Source organism: Ictalurus furcatus, chromosome 26 (genome assembly GCF_023375685.1).
Source record: "Ictalurus furcatus strain D&B chromosome 26, Billie_1.0, whole genome shotgun sequence".
Lineage (NCBI taxonomy): Eukaryota > Metazoa > Chordata > Actinopteri > Siluriformes > Ictaluridae > Ictalurus > Ictalurus furcatus.
In genome coordinates this window covers 14,916,648-14,940,865 of record NC_071280.1, presented here as the reverse complement: position 1 = coordinate 14,940,865, position 24,218 = coordinate 14,916,648, and the positions used below count along the sequence as shown (strand labels likewise).

General features: G+C 40.1%; 1 protein-coding gene across 4 annotated transcripts; it reads right to left on the bottom strand.

The window, feature by feature from the left end:
* sts (steroid sulfatase (microsomal), isozyme S) lies at positions 1–20,614 on the bottom strand. Of its 4 annotated transcripts, XM_053615556.1 has the most exons (11): positions 20,276–20,614; positions 19,813–19,959; positions 17,461–17,582; positions 15,077–15,199; positions 14,309–14,723; positions 12,757–12,893; positions 10,026–10,163; positions 8,624–8,783; positions 8,248–8,369; positions 7,754–8,165; positions 1–7,274 (listed from the first exon to the last, which is right to left on the bottom strand). In XM_053615556.1, the coding sequence occupies exons 2-10, from the start codon at positions 19,956–19,958 to the stop codon at positions 7,762–7,764; spliced, it is 1,767 nt and encodes a 588-aa protein (XP_053471531.1). In that variant the 5' UTR covers position 19,959; positions 20,276–20,614; the 3' UTR covers positions 1–7,274; positions 7,754–7,761. The 4 variants fall into 4 exon arrangements, with proteins under 4 accessions (XP_053471531.1, XP_053471530.1, XP_053471532.1 ...); XM_053615555.1 differs by lacking the exon at positions 1–7,274 and having other exon boundaries at positions 7,627–8,165; positions 20,276–20,612; XM_053615557.1 differs by lacking the exons at positions 1–7,274; positions 19,813–19,959 and having other exon boundaries at positions 7,627–8,165; positions 20,276–20,612.
* Positions 20,615–24,218: the final 3,604 nt, after the last annotated feature.

Here is a 24,218-nt window from a genome sequence, read left to right as displayed (position 1 = left end):
CATGCTTTTTACTTCTGGCGATCGTATTTAGGCTTCAAAATACATAAAAAGTTCCGCTCATTTGTGAAGATTATCTTGATGAACAAAACGTGTAAGAATCATAAACTTTTGTTGGTCACAGAGCTTATTTTCTGCAATAATCTAAAAGCCGATGGAAAAATCCTGTTGGCGTTTTGTGAAGGGAACCAAGGTGATGCTAACTTCTGGGACGGCCTACAAAAACATGTCATTTCTGCAGAATTGACGACTTCCACGTTAGTGTCTGACACTCGAGAAGGGGACACCCCTCTCTCTTAATACGGAGATAAAGTCCATGTCTTATTACGTTTATGATGGTGAAGATGCCAACGTGCATGTAGCACCAGTCCCATTCACAAGGTGCGAGATTTTCTCGGGATACAATTACACCGTGAGAAAACAGCTTTTGGTGATGTAAAGATCACGTAAAAATGTACTCGAGATCATGAGAAAACACCTTAAGTGGAGATCATGAGAAAATTAAGTCGAGATCACGAGAAAACAACAAAGAAAAGAAATGAACAATGCATGGCCGCTTAGGGCTTCTGTACTACAATGATAGCAGTAGCAATACTTCTACACCTTGCTGATACTTAAGGTTTCTTTACCTGAGATAATGTTGAGAGAAGAGAGATGTTATATTTTGAAGCAGGTCAGAAGAACAGTCCCTGTGAGATCATGTCTTATTCTCGAGGTACTGCATGTCTCTTGTGGAGGCTGATCTGTTTTTTTGGAAAGTGTGCTAAACTCAAAGCAGGCAGCTGGTGTAACTGTTGAAGTATGGGCGTAATGTTATGTGTGAGGAGCCTCGAGTCTGGCAGCTGAAGTTTGAATATATTTGAAGGTTATTTCTGGATTTAACCGAGATGCCAATGTAGAGAGAATTGGCTTAGCCTAAGCATGACATTATGAAAGCAGGAAGCAAAAATAAGTGGGGGTTGAATTTGAAAGAACGTGCCCTCACCGAACTCTTGCTGGAGTGCAGAATCAAAGATGAAGCCTGTCTTATTCGAGAACACTATCTACCCAAGCTAAAACTCACAGCAGGATCCCTGCCACCAGTTTTTACAACACCACCATAACGGAATTTGTCTGCAGGTCCTCGGTTTCATGCTCAGAGAACAAGCGTATCCACGAGAAAGGCCGTTTGAACTCTGCGAGTCGTCTAACCTCTCTGAACAGCCATTTTGCTTGGCCTTGATATCACCAGCCGGTTATGATGTTTCCCCAGGGAAGGGTGAAAGATTCGTGGTGCCCTATGTGTGTTTGTGATTTAACGACAAAGTAAGAGAAAGAGATGAGGAGGCATAAATACGCCTTCAACTTGCCTTCAAACAGGCTGATAGAACTCTATTCCGCCAGAAACAATTGTGCACTGAGCACAACAGTAGTTTTGCGTACCTGTTTGATAAAATGTGTTTGTACATGAGGTAGCCTGCTATGAAAGTTACACCAAATTCATGCTATAGTTTCTCTAGAGTGTGTATTGTGGGTAATTATGAAACCCAGGCTCTAGTTATATACAGTTGCAATCAAAACTATTCCACCCCCATTGCAAATCAGGTCTACTGTCAAAATGTACAGACTTTCAGCTGTTTGCAACAAACAAATCGAACAAAAGCAATTGAAATAGTTCAACACAACGAATGCTTCAAGTGGTTTCCCCAAATTCAACTGAAAATGCAACTTATAGTGATTTCTCCAGTCTCAAAATTATTCAGCCTCCTGCATAGAATCCCTCACCACAGCACAAATATGCAAAACAGGTGTTGTCTCAAGCACACCTAATGCAACTAATCATGGGCTTCATTAGTTGCGCCAGGTGTGCTTGAGCTGGAATGCATGAAGACAAACCACTAGACCTGAGCCATGTTCCCTCCTAGCCTAACCAGTACAACTGATCCATGTTTCCACCAGTATAATAGCCAAACCACTAGACTTGATCCATGTTTAATTCATCCATCTTTCCCCCAGTATAATAGCCCAAACACTAGAATTGATCTGTTTCCACCAGTATAACAGCCAAAACACTAGACTTGAGCCATGTTCACCCCAGTATAATAGCCAAACCACTAGAATTGATTGTTCCTACCAGTATAATAGCCAAACCACTGGAACTGAACCATGTTTCCACAAGTTTACAGCCAATCCAATAGAACTAACATATGTTTCCACCTAAACTGCTAGAAGTGAGCAATGTTTCAACCAGTTTAATAGCTATATCACTACAACCCAGGTGCCAAACCAGCCATGTTTTCACCAGTTTAGTAGCCAAACCACTACAGCCTACCCGTTTCCATGAGTTTAGTAGTCAAACCACAAGAACCAACCCATTTCCACAGGTTTACTACTCAAACCTCTAGGACTGAGCCATGGTTCTACCAATTTAGAAGTCACTGTGTTGTTTGTTGTTTAACATTCAACATGAAACCTTTTAAAGTAGTTCCACCAGAAGAGATACATGAAGGCAGCGTTTAGATGCTAACACTGCAGCTGCTTCAATTAGTATCCATTAGACACGAGCTGCATATTATTTACTGAGCACCATTAAGTTGATGCTGATGAATGAATCAGCTTTGTGGATCACTGGCATCACATGATATCCCATTTGTCTTTTAAAACATAAGACAAAGCGTAGTTGAGACATTATTCATGCTATGGATTCTCTGGAGCGTCTACTATGGGTAATTATGAAGCACATGCCATATTTAGATATTTATCATTTGATAATTTTGTTACAATATTCTTTGTATAAACTTTAAAAAAAAAACAAAAAAACACACATTTGCTTCCTCTGAGACATGAAGCCAGTTATCCACTTCCATCCAAATGTTTTCAGTTCCCCGTTATGTGATCTTCGAATGATCTATGGTCTTATGCTACATCACAGGGCAATCAGCCACAAATGTCTAGTTCAAGTTCAAATTCAAGTATTTCAACCATATACAGTTGGTACTGTACATAGTGAAACGAAACAACGTTCCTCTAGGACCATAAAACAGCACACTAACCACATGAGACGACACAGAACTAAATAAGATCTACAAACATTCTACATAAAGTGCACGTGCAGACGTGTGCTAACAACTCAGGACAGTACAGTAACTGTGCTAGTGTCGTAATGCCAGCCATTCCACCTAGAGATTAAGGCTTAGTCTACGGATGTTAGTGAAATTGTTGGAATTCGAATTTCCCAAAAATCAGGCGAAAACGTTTCTGTTTTGTAGCTCAGAAGCCCTGACATAATTCTTTTGAGAATTTTTAAGAATAAAACTGAAAAATGTGCTGTATAATTAGAAGGTTATGAGTTCAAACCCCAGGACTGCCATGCTACTTTTTCCACAACCATGAAACCGGAGCTTTTATAGGAACCAAGCCGTGTTTCCACCCATTTAATATCCAAACCTCTAGAACCCATCCATGTTTCCACCAAAGTTTCTACCAGTTTAACTGCCAACTTTATAACTGACCCACTTTTACATCAGTTTAAAGCCAAACCATTGGGACCAAGCCATAGTTCCACCAGTTTATTAGGCAAACCACTAGAACCAACCCATTTCCACAGGTGTAATAGTCAAACTGCTAGAACTGAGTCATATTTTCATGAGTTTAATAGCCAACCCACTAGAACAAAACTATGTTTCCACCAGTATGTTTCTTAGCTTCACTTCATGTTTTAATGGAAGTCATGTAAACAGCAGTTCTTGTCATAGTGATGAAATGATGCTAATATCATTGGTTCTTTTTTCCACAGCAGAGGAGAACTGGGTTCATGGCAGAAACACAAGGAAAGCCAGATCATACAGGACACTGGTGCCTCGTTGGTGGAAAATAGGTATCAGAGGCCCTTGACTGCTTACCTCCATGCTTCAATTTAAACCTGTCTCACTTGTTAGTTGGGTAAAACTGTCTGCCAAATGAATAAATAAGTCAGTAGCTGAGACAGTACAGCTTCATCCACCATCATTAGTAAGATGTCCATTGTAGAATTTACACTCATAGAACAGCTGGGTGCTGTGTTAAGAGGGGAAAACATTGTAACACATGGGGATAGAGATTCCCTGGCTCACACTCCTGTTATTCCTCGTTCTTTCCACTGGGAATGTGGCCTCAAGAATAGAGGAAGCCCTAGTGTGCTTGTTTATGTAATTACACCCTGCCATGTCATGAGCCTCGAGGCAGCGAGTGTGGAATAAAAAAAATAAAGGAGAGCATGGACTGCTGTGGGTAGACGGCTATCCTGCACACTGAAGTTTGTCCCTAGCAGATGCGCGAGAACCATTTTGTTGCGCAAATGGGACCAAGCCGAGCCCAGCTGAGCTGCGCAGGTTCATTTGTAAAGAGAAAGGTTAATGTCTGGCAGTGTACCAATCATTTCAGGGTTTGCTTGAGGATGAAAATAATTTGAAATATCAGATGTGGAACAAAAATTCTTTGTGAATAGGGTCTATATTTGAATCGTATTGGGTACCATTGGGGGTAAACAGCATAGAAATGGCAAATGGGGTCTTCAATGTGGTGGACTGGATGTTGATACTAATGGTGTGTATTGGGACTTGGGTCGCACGTGACCCAACAAAAAGTTGCTGGAGCAGGCTTCTGTTGTCATGCAGGTGGTCAGATATGAATGTTATAGGAACTTTATTGGACATGACAGATTGCTCAATTACACACAGTATGTTCATTCATTCATCTTCAATAAAATCACTTTAGTATAAATTACTAATTGGTCTATATTTTGGAAAACCGATCCAACTATGTTCATTAGAAAGCATTGCAGGCAGATATACTAAAAAAATGAACCGTAAGGATGGGTGGGATTGATCACAGTTCCTTCAGGAGTGGGTTAGCCTCAATTTGGAGCAATAGTTAGGTGACTGAGGGCAGGGAGAATATCTCTGCAGCACATATGCTGTGGCTTGGCACGGTCCAGGCGTTGAGTGTGATTTCACTGTGGTGCCAGCCAGAGTAAACACGTGGTCATGGCCATAGATATAAAAGCTGGGGTTTATTTCTTTCAAACTCGCCGGCATGCCAATAATCCATAAATATTTCACATCTTATCATTACTGTGTGGCCAAACTGTGGGATTGTATCTGTAATCTGGATTGCAGATGATCTTACATATCAAGAAGTAGAGAGTTAAATCCCTCCCTCCACACACACACACACACACACACACACACACACACACACACAACATTTACTCAGGTTACTCACTTTGATGCCCCATTTCAATCGGCAGGTAACACAAAAAGGTTCAATCAAACCTCTGGCACCACAATTGGCACTTAATTGTTAATTAATAAAGCAAAGTGTTTACAAAAACAGAGTCTAATTTAATTATATGCCGCACAACACGTTGAGGCATTTGGAGGAAAGTAAATCTTTAGTTGTTACGCTGCGAATATGAATAACAAAACCCGCATCAGTCTCATTAGCTGTTGACTGGAAGTAGCAATTATTCCCCAACAGTTATCAAAAAAACTACTTAATGAAGTTCAAGGCAGAGAGAAATTAAAGACGTCGAGACGGGATGCATTTCTCTCTTCAAATGGAACTGGACCAGCTGGCTCGAGGCAGTGAGAAAAAGGATGGCTGTATAGCGATGTTGGCAACAGAAACTCTACTCTTTAAATAAACCATCTACTCCACTGCCAGGTGCTCCCTGGCTCCAAATTGCCAAACTATTACCACTTTTCCAAGCATACGGTCTTAATTGAGTGAGCCAGCCTCGCCAGTGTCTTACCTCATGCTCCAGATAATTCTCAATAATCATGTTCAAGAGATAAATGAAAGTTCTATCTGGGATTCAAACCAACTCACTGTCATAAATGGATTGTGGTTCTCCAAGCATCCTGGACCAGAGAGAATCAGTACCATCTTGGGAGTTTCATCCATACCTGAGATGTTTATCATCATATGCAGTATCCAGCAAGAGTGAATAGAGTCTAAAGGCTGAGCGACACAGGATATGATTTTGGATTCAATTGTGTATGCAGAGGTGAAGTGTAAATCACTGAGTATTTAATTCAAAATCATAATCTACATAGATGTCATGACTTGGTTTACACCAACAGCAATATTACAGCAGCTCCAGTCATAATATCGCTCTCAATACAAAGAAGAAAATGGGCAGAAGGAAGGGCAGTTAGGAATTCACCAATTCCTAACTGATAATCGAATGCTAGAGCTGCCCAAACAGATTAAAATCAAAGTGCCCTGGTGTTCTTTCTACTACAAGTAGAAGAGGTGCGACCGGTGTGGACTGACTGAAGAATGCTTGACAACACGTCCAGTTTGAATTCAGCGTACGACCCATAAAAACTGCCAATAAAGCTAAAGAAAAATAGACAATTGAGGTATTTGTTTTGAAAAGACATGGCAGAGACTGGATTTAATAGCTCTGTTAAGCAACTTGTTGTGAAAAGGCCCGGGTTTGTGCGTACTATGATGGAAAAGCTTGCATCTTTTGCATCTGTGTGCACCTCAAAGAAATCGATGAAGCTTCCAAAGGCCTTTCATAAATCATCCAAACTCAACAGAAGAGCGAGATTCCCTTTCTTTCACATCCTCTTTCATCCGCTGAGACTGAAACAGTGCAGCAGATCAGCGGGAAAGGCTGGAATGCAAGTTCCAACACTTGCCAGCGTGCCAAGGGATTTTAATATTAGCATCTGAACTCAGGGTCCTATATAAGGTCCAGCCATGGGATTACGGGATTAAATCCTAGCCGTGGGATTAAGTGTGTGATATTTAGTGTTGCATTCCAAGGTTTCTAGGGCACTTTATCATTAGGTGAGACTGTGATACTGCAGGAGGTGGAGAGTTTCACACATCATTTTTTTCCCCCCATTTTTAAAAGTCACATTGTCAGGATTTTGTAAAGTATACTTGCAACTCGGGGTTTCTTTTTAAGGATCTACATGTCCTAGGAATGGGACATTTTAGCCTTATATTCCTAGATTTCTGGGGCACTACACCATCCAGGCTGACTGCATTTTCTTCAAGCAGTTTGTCTAATCATGAGACAGGATTTGCTGGCTTGTTTCTTTGCACAAGCGTAAAACCAACCACATTTGTTCCATTCATTTCACAGTTAACTTACACGGAACTAAGTCGTGCTTTTCCAATACTGGGTGTATACACAGCCATCTTTTCCATCTAAACATGACAACCGTGGAGAGCTGAAGTAGGACTCATTTTCAGCCCAGGAGTTACAGGATGCAGATCTGTCCACACCAATTGGAGCAGACCTGTGGGGGGGAAAAAAAAAAAAACCCCATACAATACATCCTGACTGCCATTTAGGGATGTGAATGCACCATAGATATTGTGTTCTAAATGTATACAAATACAGATGCAAATAAGATGTGCACTATCCATCTTTGTTATTGTTGTTGTTGTTGTTTTTAGAAAACTTGCTGGAAAGGTTCACAGGGTGTATGGTTGAAACTACAGGTTTGAATCTGCGAATATCTTAATTAGTAGGTCATAACTAACTATGCAAAGACTGGTGGGTCTTTCACTTGCTAAACCCTGTGCTGTAGTTTGTTGGCAGTTGAAAAAAAAAATTAAATCTGGTCGCGATAACAAATTCAACAAAAAGAAATTGGAGAGAGATTTAATCAGTAATGTGTAAATACTCTGCTCCTCATTGCACCCTCGCTTCCTTTGTGTAAACTCTACAAAAGGCAAAATGGCACCAAAAGGCAAGGAAGGTGTCATTACACACCTGCTGACTCATTTCTCTTTCTCTTCCTGCCCCTCTCCTGCATTTACCACAATCCCGCTTTGCCAGTCTCGTTGGCACATGCACAGCTGGTGGAGGGAGGAGCAGCACGGCTGGAGCCAGGGCTTCCAGACCATGTGTTTGGCTGAGAGCTGTTCCTCGGTGGCTTTAACACCCAGCGTGTGCACCCTCTCTGCCTCCAGTATCACCTCCAGCACGGAGCTGAAGTTGGGCTCTGTATCCGGGGTGAGCGGGTTCGTTTCAGATGGGTCCTTCGACAGATCATAGAGCAGCGGAGGGTCGTGACGGGTCACGTAGGCCTCAGTGCAGAAGCACGCGTGCGTGTGGAAACAGGTGGTAGAGTTTTCAGGGTAGAAATCAGGAGTGAAGAAAAAGGCTTTCCATATCGAGGTACCTAGTGAAAGGAGACAGGCAAGTACAAAAAATAAATGTACTGTGTGCGTATGTGTGTGTGGTGTGTGTTTGTTAAGACTCACTGTTAGCAGGGTGCCACCTCACAGCATTCAGAAAGGCATTGCAGTAATGGAACAGAAATTCATGTTCTGAACGCTGCACTCGACCCTGCAGCAATGGCATGAGGTCACGTCCATCTATCTCCCTGAAAAATACACACATGCTGAGAGCTGCAATATTTATTTCGCTAGTTTGCATTACGAGTGTATAGAGTGTAGTATTCAGAACCTCTGTGTGGGAAAATCCAGACATTTTAGTCTCACCTACTGGCCAGCAGGTGCACTTTTTTACAACTTTTGACAGGTCTACTGAAAATGTATTCTAGTTTCGACCCATCAACCCACATTTGTCGAAGCTGTCATTCTGACTGACAGCGATGCCACTTAATGACAGACTCACCGATCACTGGGTATGCTAGCTCCAGCTAATTTCACCATGCTAGAGAAGAGGTCCATGTTACTTGTGACCTCATCGATAACCTTTCCTCCAGGAAGTTCTCCCGGCCAATGAAGGATCCCCGGCACCCGAATCCCTCCTTCCCAATTGGTTGATTTCCCTCCTGTTTGAAAAGAGAAGTCATCACTGAGACACTGTTAGCATTTAGAGTGTGACATAAGATAAGGCCAATTTGTATATTAAAAAAAATGTTTTTTAATTAGTGTTCATTTCAAGAACTCTAGAAAATGAGAGCTCTTAGTGGACACTTGGCATTTCAAAATACTTAATTATCATCAGAGCATCTCTCACCACAGAGACACAGAACTAGCAGTCTTTTTCAGCTTGTGATTACATACAAAAGGATCTGTTTTCACAAATAATAATTCCTATTTATAAGTTTGCTTGACTCACAGCTGTCCTGCTGATAGTTGGTCACCTCCTTACGATTTATAACTATTTCTAATGAAGATGGCTGTTCTATCTACTGCTTACTTCCCTCTGATGTATAACTACACACTATAACATGGCTGTTCTATCCACTGTTAAGTTCCCTATGATGTATTTTTTATTTTTTGTGTGTGTGTGTTTTGTCTTTAATTTATTTATTCATTTTCATATGGTTCATTTACATGTGATTCATTTACATTTGATTCATTTGCATGTGATTCATTTACGTATGATTCATTTACATGTGATTCATTTTGATGAGATTCACATTCATAAGATTCATATTCAAGTGATACATTTTCATGTGATTCATTTATGTATGATTCATTTACCTGTGATTCATTTTCATGAGATTCATTTTCATGTGATTCATATTCAAGTGATCCCTATGATGTATAACTACACAATATAACATGGCTGTTCTATCCACTGTCCACTTCCCTCTGATGTATAACTACACACTATAAACATGGCTGTTCTATCCACTACTCAATTCCCTCTGATGCATAACTACACACTATAAACATTTCTGTTCTATCCACTGTTTACTGACCTCTGATTTATAACTATACACTACAAACATGGCCATCCTATCCACTTTTCACTTCCCTCTGATGTATAACTACACACCATAAGCATGGCTGTTCTATCCACTGCTAACCTCCCTCTGATGTATAGCTACACACTATAAACATGGCTGTTCTATCCACTACTCACCTCCCTCTGATGTATAACTACACACTATAAATGTGGCTGTTTTCCTGACTGCTTACCCCCCTCTGATTTATAACTATACCCTATAAGCATGGCTGTTCTACCAACCGCTTACCTCCCTCTGAAGTATAACTACTTTCTACAAACATGGCTGTTCTACCCATTATTCATCTCCCTCTGATGTATACTGTAAATTCTCTACCTTTATATATGCCGCTGTAACCTCTGTGCACCTCGCCATGGATGGATATCTCCTCTAAGTGCGGGCCTTGATCCGAGGTCAAATAAACCAGCGACTTATCCTTCAGCTTTAGCTGCTCCAGAGTTTTCATTATCTGACCTGGCATCAGAAACAAGATACATTATGATGACACAACTGGCCATTGGTCAAAGCAATTGATTATGTTTATGGTTATGGGATATATCATCAACATACAAGGAAGAAAAAAAATCAATAACAAACTAGTCTATACACATAGAAAGGATTTGGCTGCTTGGTTACAGGGCAAATTGACTCCACCCACAAACAGATAGCGGTATGTAAATGAGACACGCTCGCACGTTTGCTCATGAGCTGTGAGATGTACACAGAAATTTCCCCAGTTACTGACTGTCAGGTAAAAGTGCTGCAATTTTTGTAATCTCACATGACACTGTGTAAACATCATGTCTATCTGCATCGGACACAGCGCCTCACATAACTCACTCTAGCTAGTACTAATAAAACGTATAGAACAAAACTATCACCTCTGCTCGCTTCTGATGTGTGTATTTTTATTACCCAATCTGTGTTGTACATGAATCTTTTTATGTCTCAATCTGTTCATTTTCTTCTCTAGATTGTGAAAAATTTCATGCATGATTTGGACACCATCACAAAAGTTTCAGACGTCTGCCTTATGGGAGTGAAAGGCCTCTACTTTCCCAATGGTAAAGTCCAATAATAAACAAACTTAATTAGTAAGTTACACATATTACTACACTGGAAAAAAACCACACTTCCTAATGGGAATTGGCCTAGTGGTTTCCATTTACCCATCAGTATCCAATTATTTTAATGGTTAACAGAAAGTGTTAGGAAGTGTTCTCTTTTCTGAGCAGAACAGCTTGCATATTAGACACTTGATTCAAGGAAGGAATCAGCAAGATTTTATAAGCTTCCCAAATTAGGATATTTTGCTAACCGGATTACTAAATGGGTAACCACTCTGATTTCAAATCACACACTACCTTATTACAATCATTAAATAATTATGGATAGTATGGAAAATGCAAATAAATAAATAAATAAATAAAAATTGAAAAATAAATTAGAATGAAAACAATACTTTTAATAACACTTATTAAGCGTTTGGACGCTGAGTGAAGACACCAGTTGGTTAAGTTTAGCAAACAGACTTTTCCCCCATTCATCCGTTATGCATTTCTTCAGCTGTGCAATTGTACGGGGCCTTCATTTCCTTATATTGCGCTTCATAACGCGCCACACGCTCTCAATCGGAGACAGGTCAGGACTCCAGGCAGGCCATGCTAGCACCCGCACTCTCTGCTTACGTGCTTACGCAACCATGCGCTTGTAATCCGGGCAGAATGTGGTTTATAGTTGTCCTGCTCTGGATGGCAGCGTATGTTGCTCCAAAATGTGTACATATGTTTCTGCATTAATGTTGCCCTCACAGGTGTACCCATGCCATGTGCACTGACACGCCCCCATGCCATGGGCACAGACACACCCCTATACCATGACAGACGCTGGCTTTTGGACCTGACGCTGATAACAGCTTGGATGGTCCTTTTCCTCTTTGGCCCAGAGAACACGACGGCTGTTTTGTCCTAAAACTATTTGAAATGTCGACTAGTCGGTCCACAAAACACGATTCCACTGTGCTACTGTCCATCTCAGATGAGATCGAGCCCAGAGAAGTCGGCGGCGCTTCTGGACAGTGTTGATGTGTGGCTTCTGCTTTGCATAGTAAAGCCTTAACTTGCATCTGTGGATGCAGCGGCGAATGGTGTTGGCTGACAAAGGTTTACCAAAGTATTCCCGAGCCCATGTCAGGATCTCCATTACAGACTCATGACGGTTTTTAAGACAGTGAAATCTGAGGGATTGGAGATCACACGCATTCAGTAGTGGTTTTTGGCCTCGACCTTTACGCACCGAGATTTCACCAGATTCCTTGAATCTTTTCATTATATTGTGCACTGTAGAAGGTGAAATGCCCAAAATCCTGCCGATTTGTCTTTGGTGAATGTTGTTCTCAAAGTGTTGGATTATTCGCTGATGCATCTGTTGGCAGATTGCTGAGCCTCGACCCATCCTTGCTCTTGAAGGACTAGGCCTTTTTTGGAGACTCCTTATATACTATGATTAGACGATTACCTCACCTGTTTCTCATCACCTTCTTATTTCAACTTGTCACCTCGCTATTAGTCCTAAATTGCCCCTGTCCCAACTTTTTTTGGAACGTGTTGCATGCATCAATTTCAAAATAAACGTTCATCTTCAAAAATCTATGCAGTTGATTAGCTAAAACATCAAATACCTCAGCTTTATATGTTTTTAGTTTAAATACAAGTTTACAATTCATCCTTTGTTTTTATTAGCATTTTCCATACTGTCCCAGCTTTTTCGGAATCCATCCTGTAAAACAAACGCCAGTTACTGTGGCCTCCACCATTAAATGCTCATTTGCTTGTAAGACTTTAACAGCCAACAGACAAAATTAAATAGGCAGACTTCATGCAGTGCCTAGAGATTATAGCTGTTGTAACTAGCCCTGACATGAAGATAAAGTTATCATCACAAAAAGATCTCCTCCTACAGCTGTTCTCCTCACAGCCAGTCTCATTCTCTATACTATAATTACAGCCGTCCTACACACTGCTCATGTCCTTCCTAAATTTTGACATGCGAAGTCCAGACTCAGTACCTACACTCCAGTCCACCTCCATGACTGCGTCTCCGTACAGGCCATGCCGGCTTTTCCCGCGGAAGTGAGGAGAAGCGAACAGAGCTGTGTGAACTTGGAGGAAGGAGAAGAAGAGCAGGAACGGTCTCGCAGAATTCCTGTCAAACGATATAGAAAAAAGCGGGAAATTGTTAAGGACATTAACGCAAACCTTCTTGAAAGCTAAGCAAACGAATATGAAACCGCATAATTATTTGCAATATAAATATCTGAGATATACTGATAATAATGCTGGTATCGGGTACTGATCCGATACCATCCTTGTTTACTTGTATTCATTAAAAAAAAAAAAAAAAAATTAAAAACCCATACCAACTTGATACTATGTGATGTAAGCCTGGTGTACACTGTGGTGCTAATGATCGACAAAAGAATGACAGCAACCAGGGCGTATTTCACAATGAATAATAGCGATCAAAGGAAAAACAGGCTACAAACTACAATGTTCTGAGAAAATAAGAAGCGATACTACAGCAGGTTCTACGATACAGGTAACCCGATAGGGCGTTTAAACGGTATATATTTATTAGAGAATGGGCACAATGTGCCGTGCATTGCGCACACAGAAAAGTGCGAAACACTAAAATGAGCATTTCAGTTCTGTGAGCACTGAGACATGCATGCTTCATTCCTCCTCACTTGCCAAGGTCTAAACTTTCCTCTCGATTCACTGCACTTTTTTAACGAGCACGCTTGCTGAGATTGCTCTGCAGCACTCACGCCAGCCGCCGGCAAGCTGTATATTGGGCAGTGGTGTCTCAGTGGTTAAAGGCATTAGGTTACTGATCAGAAGGTCAGGAGTTCAAGCATAGCACTGCCAAGCTATCACTGTTGGGCCCTTGAGCAAGGCCCTTAACCCTCAATTGCTCAGTTGTATTAATGAGATAAACGTAAGTCGCTCTGGATAAGGGCGTCTGCCAAAATGCCATAAATGTATATTAAAGATACAGATTAAATTAAACACCATAACATCTTAAACATACTCCTCAGCACAAGGAGTTCATCGCTAGCAGCACACAAGGCTCACCAACATAAACAGAGCTAAATAAAAAGGTCATAAATTTTGATTGATGCAGCTGCCCTACTGCAGCTCACTTTCAAGCAAGCAGCTTGGACGTTGTCACGAAGAAGCTTTACAGAAGTATATAAATTTCGGATCTAAATTTTAAACTGATCGATTTATAGCAGTATTTTATAATCGATACGGAACTTAACAGGTTACCAGTTACCTCCAGTTACCTCCAAAATCTCCAGATTTTCGTGATCTGGTAAGCACTCTAGCAGCTGCATTTTGGACTAAGTGTAGCTTATTTATTGAGGACGCAGGACAACCTAGCAGTGCGTTACAATAATCCAGTCTTGAGGTCATGAACGCATGAGCTAGTTTTTCTGCATCAGAAACAGATAAGATGTTACGTAGCTTGGTTATCAACCATACACTGCAAATGTGATGGGTCATGTCGATGAAAATCCGGAGTATTTCTTTAATTAAGAACAGGCAACGTTCACAGACCTCTCCAGGAACTTGATGGCCTCTTTGGTCATCTTCTGCGTGAGATTCTCGGACACGTACGGCTGCTCCACCACCTCGTTTCCTCTCATTAAGAAGCAGTTGAAGTAGGGGAACGTGAGCACCCAGAGGAAAAACAGAGCTATCGTCATAAACAGTGTCGCCCCCAGGCACAGAGCGAGCCTGCGGGACATGAGAACCAGTCCTTTAGCGTGGAGGAGGAGTAGGGTGGCGAGGGCGGTACCCAGCACTCCGTAGGGAATGTGCGCTCGGACGTTGTAGAAGACGGAGCCGTGGCCTGGCTGACAGTCACGCAGGTTGGTCATGGGGATGCCGTAGAAGTGCTCGAAGCCATGAACGCTGGGATGGTGGCAGTGATCGGTGTTGTGCTCACAGTTCAGGCCCAAGTGCCATTTTCCTGTCAAGGAAATAGACAGTACAGACATGTAAGAGAAAAGGATTGCGAATGTTTCTTTCTTGGTGCTTGTTAGTAAAGACGGTTGCCTCAAGGCAAAACACAAATGTTTTCCATGCTCTTTAAAGAAAACAAAAAGAGAATCATGCATTTGAAATGATCCATACCAAACATGAATATTAATAATGAACATTATTCAATACTCATTGATCAAAGAATATTACGTGCTGAATGTCTTTGCTGCACTAGGAAATGGTTTGCATGATGTGATATGTATATATATCTATATATATCTATATATATATATATATATATATATATATATATATATATATATATATATATACACTGCATACCAATCAGAGCTGTTGCATAGCCTTGCTCTTTCAGGATCTTGGCGAATGTGATCTCCTCCTTAGGAAGGCCTCCAGATACTGCAGAGATTATATACACCCCAACACGACCGTGGCTGGCCATTCCTGCAGCGAAATCACACACACTCACAATGCTATAAAAGAAAGTATGAAGAAAATGCTGCTGAAAGCTACTTGCAGAAGAACACTGTAATGAGGGCTGTGTTGCACTGTGTCAGAAAGAACTCAGGACGGCAACTCAAACCACACAATGTGCACTGAGTACTATGCTTAGATAGTAATCACAAACAGTGTACCAGTACACCACTGTTAGGTCCAACAGCGCTAGCTCACAGACTCTAGCTAGCTAAAATACAGTGTAGAAGACAAGAACAATCACTTGCGATGTGTATGTGTTTTTTTTTTTTTAAACCCGATCTTTTCTCTGTGTATTTTATGTAATCCGTATTTGCTGATCTCCAGCATGTGAACAACATTAAGAATAAGTTTGGAACAGTTGGAAAGTTGGCAGTTTCAGAATTCATTCCTCCATCCATCCATCCATTTTCTGTCATGTTTATCCTACACAGGGTCATCAGGAGATCTGGAGTCTATCTCAGGGCACTTTAATGCATGTCTTTGGACTGGGGGAGGAAACAGGAGTACCCGGAGGAAACCCCCAGGGCAGAGGCGGGATTCAAACCCCCAACCCTGTAGGTGAGTGGCTAACCACTAAGCCACCGCACACAACCCCAGTTTCAGAACTGCACAGTTTAATTGATTTAACTGATTCTTGGGGTTGTCAAGATTGTAAATCAGAATCACCACCATAGCTTTTGGAAGTGTCCCATGTTGTTCTTCTTGCAAGCATCATTGGAGCTACATTTGGAATCAGAGAAGACTAAAATTAATTGATGTTATAGTGTACTTTATACTAAAACCTGGGTGTCTCTACCAAGAGGTTAAGGCCATTCATGTGGTTCCTAAAAGGTTTGGCTCAAATACTTCAAAAACAACATAGAAATGCTTACAGGAACAGAAAATCAATGTTTTCCAAAGGCCACCTCAGCCTCTTCCTTTGAAAAGTCTCAATGATGAGCACAGTCTACTACAGGCACAAACCTAACAACATAAAGGAATTCACGATGTCATGCATGGAGGAGTTCCTTCACGCCCAGCCGGAGCAAGTTTGCTTTGCCCAGAAATCATCCTCCAACACATGTAGCGTCCGTAAAAATGGTAAAGTACTGAATACTGTCCTATCAGCAAGACCTCCTGAAACATGTAGCTACATACATGTGATAGAGCTCTGTGCACATGTGCAGGTGACAAAATGGTGTCCAGTTTGTGGGATCTGGTAGGCATATGGGAATTTGGCCCCAAGTCCTACCAGTAATTTTGTTAAGACATACCAAAAAAGAGGCTCAGTGTTGTTATTGGTAGTAAAATATTGTTACTGTTAGTGCAGCTTCTCAAAGCAGGAAGCCTGACACTTTATTTGCATATACATGAGCCCCTGCAGCTGCGCCTTAATGTCTTTTCGTTGGATTAAGTGTGTTTTTATTATAAGAATGTTTTGTTTGTTTGTCTGTGCAAGTATGTGTTCTATCAGCACATTGTTTTATGGTTGTTTTTGTTTATCACCAAGTAAGCTAAGTTTGGTTAACCCCCCACCAGTTTAACCCACACTTTTATGCATAATGGTCTAGCTTCTTCCTTGCCGGCACCAAAATATTAAGTGAATGGGGTGCCTATACTTTTGCAAAAGAAGTTATTACAGTCTTGCACTACTTAGTAAAGAAAGCTTTTCATTCCTGAAAACAATACTGTGTATAGTAAAACTATACAACATCCCTATAATCTTCAGCTCCAAATATCACTACTTGGTTGTGTTATTTTATTAAATATACATAATATTAAATTCATATTCACGTTTGCTTATTAACGACTGTCCTGGGTTATGTAAATAACCGCGCACCTCATAACTAACATTTCGCTTGTTTTGATTAGCTATCATATTTGTGTTCATAGATTGTTTGGAGTTGTTCCCATGGTAACACGACTGACCGTTTATACGAATGGCAAACCTCAATATTTAGACGGATCAGATTAAGTTTGCAGATACAAGTTCAAGCGCCTGCCTCGTTATTGACGTTTTCTATACCGTTTTTAAACAACATGGTAAAAGGCTTGCCTAAAGACTTGCCCATAACAAGTTCTAGCTTGAGGACAAACAGCATATCTTCTCCATCTACATAAGAGTAAGCTATCCTAATGAAAAGCCTTACGGTCTGACAGCTTTACCACAGTGCCCTGTAAAGCACATCATACCTCCCATCAACTGAAGTAACTACCGGTTCACAGCATGTCTGCGAACTAATGCTGACCTGATCGTATGGGGTATCTGCCGGTGAGGAAGGCAGCTCTGCTGGGTGTACACAGAGGAGAGGCAGCGATGTGCTGGGTCAGCTTCACTCCATCCTCTGCCAGCCTGTCGATGTGAGGGGTCCTGCAGCGCAAAACACAAAGCACATCCATTACAGGAAGAGCTGTTAGCTCTTTCTTTGCACTGAATGATGAATAAGTGAATATGTTCTGTGGCTGACAGGGGATTCAGTTATAATGACTTTATCATATCAAGCATTAATTACATGCTTCAGCAGAAAATACAATTTACCCAGATTTCCCACTCATCCCAAATGGAGTCGATCAGCCAGTACATGTTTTGCGTCCAATGTCTTCTTTTAGTTTTACACTCAAGCTATGAGGCCAATGTAGCTAACAAGGGAATGGAAGTCAGTCTCACCCAAAATCATTTCTGAAAATATCTGCCTCAAATCACGTCCAGTTTGACTTATTGATGTGCTTTCGAACACAGCGTGGCATACTGTAATCTATATTCTGAACGCTGCAGCACTTCGGCATCTTGGACAACGGGAATCAATCTTTCTTTAACATAATTTGGTGTCATTCTGGGGAAGTACTGTGGCGCAGCAGGTATCACTGCCGGCTCGCACCTCCAAAAGCCTTGGTTCATTTCTGGAATCAGAACAGACCAAAACTGATTGCTGTTATAATTATTTTTGCCAAGATATTTCTGTATTGGTTGCCTCTACCATTGTTAGGGTCATCATCTTAGCCTAAATGCACCCAAAACATTGTGTTCCCCTCTCAAACCAAGTGCTCCTGGGATCTCCCTGGACCCTGAATAGGATAAAGCTGTTACTGAAGATGAATGAATGAATGAATAAACATCATTCCACCCCCTAGGCCCCACCTTAAATAAATAAAGCCACATAGACAATGTTACATATTTGAATGACATTGCTTGTGTCAAGTATATAAAGTTTTGCACGTTATTTATTTCCTAATGATATGTAATGCAAAGATGTAAGATGTAATTATTAATAAAAAAAAGAGATATATATTCATAAATCTGTATTTTTAATGTGTTTTAAAGACATCTTGCAAAAGGGGGGCCTCGGTCAAATGTCAATGCCATCTGGGGGGCCTTGCCCTGGAAAAGTTTGGGAACCACTGGCCACTGGCTTAGCATGTTTGCCTTACACTTTCGGGTTGGGGATTCGATTCCTGCCTCTACCCTGCGTGCGCAGAGTATGCATGTTCTCCGCATGCTTCAGGGGTTTCCTCTGGGTACTCCAGTTTCCTCCCCCAGTCCAAAGATATGCATTGTAGGGTGGTAGGCATCTCTAAATTGCCCATAGTGTGTGAATGGGTGTGTGAGTGTGTGTGCGATTGTGCCCCGTCTAGAGTGTTCCCCTGCCTTGTGCCCAGAGTCCCCTGGGTTAGACTCCAGGCTCCCTGTGGCCCTGTGTAGGATAAGCAGTACACAAAATGGATGGATGGATGGGCTGGTTTATGACCCTGGTCTGAAGTATATAATTACTAAATATGGGGAAATAATATGTATTATATACTAATAATAACGTCGCATTTAACTCTTTCTCTCCCTCGATTTGCTGCCATCTCCTGACTGTCACCACGTAATCAGACTTCTTTCATGCCTAAAGTTGAAATTTCACGTATCTGAGATGACAAGTATTGTCATTTTTCCCAACACAATCATATTTTGTTGCTTTTTTTTTTTTTAAATCCTACATACAGTACATGTAGAAATAATCAGTTATTATTCATGATAACTATTACGCTCGTATTGCTATTATTAGAATAAGTTGGCCTTCTTAAACCTGAAAGATGGTCTCACTCGTGGTTTGACAGTACTGTGACATTTAATATATGGCTCTTGTTTGGCTGTGGCTCTCAACTATCCTGTACTTATTTCTCCCTAGTGGATGCAAACTTTTTGTGGCAGTTTTTCCATCACTGTCGCCTCCTCGAACAGCTTTTGCTCGGATTGAATGCAAACATAAAGGACACTTGCCGCTCTCAATCTCCTTCTCAGTCTGCCCCTAAAAGGAATGACACTTTAATGGATGGCTTTGGGAGGCGAGTGCCTCATCTATATCACTCTGCCTACATAGAGCAGGTCATCATCTATGACAACCCCGTGAAGTGCCCGATTAAACAACCCATTTCTGCCCTGAGAGCATTTATATCTCGGACTCGCGTATTTGTTCGTGTTGTCCTTCCAGTACGGCTGTTTGTTTGCGTTCTATACATACATTTCTGCTTTGTATTGCTGAGCAATTGTGTATGAAAAAACCACTCAGTCCCTGAAGGGCTTAAATGAAAGCCGACAGTGACGCCACGCAGCCTACTTCAGAGTTGTGTTTCCATAGCATCCAAGGTCTCCTATTCCCAGATCATCCACCATCATTAGGACAAAATTAGGCTTCAAAACAGCCCAAGCTGAAGGAGCGCACAGCAGCGGGCCGAGAAAGAGCAAAGTCCATGGGGACTTCATTCTGCGTGGGGTGAAATGAAAAGACACAAGGCATTCAACAACGAATTCTTCTTTGGCAATATTCTCCTAGACCATACATTTATCGGAGTAGCTGAAAACAAAAGTGCAAGGCCAATCTGCCAGTGTTATGCTTTACAACTACAGGATATGCATGGATGTAAATGTTCACAGCCTTATGCAAGTCACACATGCTGAAGTGTATAGCAACAACATTATAATGGTGTCCACATTCAAAGCCAAGGCTAAACACTAATACATTAAACACAGCTCACTTCTATTATTCTATCCCACATGTAGTATTTGGTATTCAAGGTTACCTGAAACGAGAAATGAATTATAAACAGCTTCACACGGTGTCCAATACCAAATAGGACCTTCCTTAATACACATAAGTTCACTACATAGAGTAAGAAATAATACTTTTAGTAGTGCAACATAAATATCTCCATTTAACCCACTCTATTTACACTGACAGCTCAAAACGAGGAAGTTAACGCGAATAGTAATCACGTGACCTGCGCCGGGCGTTTTGATTGGACAACCTATTCGACTCAGTTTATAGCTTGTATTTTATCCATTTGTTTATTTATTTTACCTCCTATTTTGACTGAGTCTGAGGTTTCTGGGTTTTTGTTTTTTTTTTGCAACAAATAAGCTTGATTATGCTTATGATTATGATTGTTATGTCTGAGTCTAAACTGAAAGTCTTAAATAAAGGCTTTAGAATAAAATAAACCGACTAGTGTCAATAACTTGTGAACACGTTGTGAACAAGGTTCATTCATTTAAACATGAATTTACATATTTATATATTTTATTTTATTATTATTATTTTTTTAAACTAATTTAATTCGTGATTTTTTTTTTCAACCTGCTAAAAATACAGGCCAGTTTGAGTGTATAATGACACCGATGCAATTACATAGTAATAGCAAATTTAATAAAGCAAAACAAACAAACAAACAAACAAAAAAGTTCAATATCATTTTATTTTTAATTACTTCCATTATTCTAAATTGGTTGTCACTTGTTATCTCTCGATATATTCTGTGGTATAGGCTATTGAAGGTCTAATGTTGGAATTTTTACACTTTTATACAAATGAACACTTGGACAGTCAAACAGCGCCACCTGCTGTGAATAACCAAATCAACTCAAAGCTGGAGTTAGAGAAATTAATACATGGTACTATAATATCTAAAGAATATAATCTTACTCAGAAATCAATTACATTAGATTATACAAAATATAGACATTTAGACCAAATAATGTATGTATGTATGTGTGTGTGTGTGTGTATATATATATATATATATATATATATATATATATATATATATATATATATATATATATATATATACATATATATACATATATATAAAAGCCAAGTAAAGAGACATATATTAGCTTCTATATATTGATTATAAACTAAACAGATATTTAGGTTAGTACCTAAATGTTTTGGCATGACCCTTAGATGTACAGTACTCCAATACTCCAAAAGCTCGTAGTGACCAGAAAAATATAAACTGGGGCACAACTAATAAAATAAACCGATAAAACGAGCTGATACTGTCTGTTATGGGTTAACTCTTTCCAATTCTCACTGTATTACTACATTTCTGATCCTAATAACAACAAGCAGTGTAGTGAGTAACCAAGTTGAATAGTACACGTATGCACATATATACACATAATGTAGATACAGGCACACTGAGAGTTTCTACATAAATGTTAAATGCTCTCGGAAACAAGTCTTCAGGCAAATGTTAACAGTTTGGAAATTTGGAATCTGCCCCATGTGCAGTAAACCTAATGAGGCCATTTCTTAAGGTTTTCCGATGTAGTTTTTACCCTAAAGCAATGGAACACACATGTATTAATGGCATCCCTCAATGCACCGCAAGATGTAGGAGACAAATGTATGTATGCCCTCATGATGCGTTTGTATACCAGAATGTATTGCACAAGAAATCACACAACAACAAATTATGGGTTCTTCTTATGGGTTCTTCAACATAATAGAAAGATGTTATGAAATACATTTTTAAAAAGACAATATTTTCAAAATGGTATCCTTTAGCTCTCTCTCTCTCTCTCTCTCTCTCTCTCTCTCTCTCTCTCTTTTAATTGTCTTTCACCACAGTCCCAGTTGCTCTGTAATACTGTAGCAATAAGTCCTTGTTTGTATGCAAATTCAGCAGAGTCACCAGACTGCCAGCTAATGTTCCTTCTTAGCTAATGGCATAATCAAGTGATAAATTATATACTTACAACATCCCACTGGCCAACTTGCTGTCATATACAAACACATTCAGTTACTGACACTGTGACTAGCACCAGACTTTTTATTAGTGATGGGCATTAATACCCTGATGATTCGATTCCTTAATTTGATTTCATCCTTTTGAATATCTTGTGTACATGAGTTGAATGAGGGTTCTGATTCGGTTTAATTGATTCAGTCAAATATTCAGTATATGTGAGCTGAATGAGTGTTTTGATTTGGTTTATTTGATTCACTCAAATGTCCTGTATACGTGAGCTGAATGAGCGTTTTGATTCGGATTATTTGATTCATTCAAATGTCCTGTATACATGAGTTGAATGAGCGTTTTGATTGAGTTTATTTGATTCACTCAGATGTCCTGTATAAGTGAGCTGAATGAGCGTTTTGATTCGGTTTATTTGATTCACTCAAATGTCCTGTATACATGAGCTGAATGAGCGTTTTGATTCGGCTTATTTGATTCACTCAAATGTCCTGTATACGTGAGCTGAATGAGAGTTTTGATTCGGTTTATTTGATTCACTCAGATGTCCTGTATACATGAGCTGAATGAGCGTTTTGATTCGGTTTATTTGATTCACTCAGATGTCCTGTATACATGAGCTGAATGAGCGTTTTGATTCGGTTTATTTGATTCACTCAGATGTCCTGTATACATGAGCTGAATGAGAGTTTTGATTCGGTTTATTTGATTCACTCAGATGTCCTGTATACATCAGCTGAATGAGCGTTTTGATTCGGTTTATTTGATTCGCTCAGATGTCCTGTATACATGAGCTGAATGAGCGTTTTGATTCGGTTTATTTGATTCACTCAGATGTCCTGTATACATGAGCTGAATGAGCATTTTGATTCGGTTTATTTGAGTCACCGCTAGATATAAAACCAGAATTTTTAGGTTCACTGAAGCCTGCGAATCAATTCACTCAAAGGTGCTGTTTGTAGTTGTTTAAAAGTCTTGCTAGATAGTAAGAAAAGTAATTATCTCAATTTAATAGCTGAGATAAACTGTGCTCTGCAATATTGTCTTTCAATGATCTAGCTAGTTCTTTCTGGCCCTGAAATGAACTCCACCCCTAGTCAAACATTTGCTCACCTGCTTAGCCCTGATTCCTTTCATTAAAATGTATACATAGTTTCAGCAGAGGTTCAGGTAGGTTCAGTTACAGAGAAAACAACCACTCAGAACTTCCAAACTGCTCCTTTAAAAGGAATCATTCAAAAAGGATGAATCATTTGAAAATCATTTCTCAGTTCATACAGTAGTCACGAAGGCCTTTTTGTATAGCAGGTTTGCTTCAAGGAAAAAGTACTTCAGTAAAAAGCACATATCTGTATGAAGCATGTGTCTCATTGTAAGCTCCCAAGGCTGTGAATATGAGCATAATTGAAACATCAAATTGTATTAATTTCTAAATATTGTATTATGGATTTTTGGTTTTTGGCTAGGGTGAGAACCCATCACGGACTCATATTAGAGGCGCACACACACACACACACACACACACACACACACACACACACACACACACACACAACCAATGAAGCATTGACCACAAACTAGGTAATAACATGAGAAGGAAAATAGATTGACCTTTAAACTGATCGATGAGGGGGGGGGACTTTGCTATGTTTCATATGTTGCATGCAATCAAGGGACCTGTTTTAATCAAAAATCCTATTGAATGTGCGTGGAGTAAAAGGGCACATCATTAGTGTGGGTTTATATATTTTTTATTCTCTTGAATAGGTTAAGCATAAAAAATTGCATTCACCCTAGTTTACCCCAGATTAGGTAATGCACTCTAATAGAAGACGTTCTCACCAGCAGATGGCAGTAGTAGCTTTCTGATGTGGATGAATTATTTCATTTATTTACATTTTGTTACCTTATATACTGTATATAGTATTAAATCAGTATTAATACTCTTCTTAAATGAGCATCAGTGATTGGATCAAATGAAGCA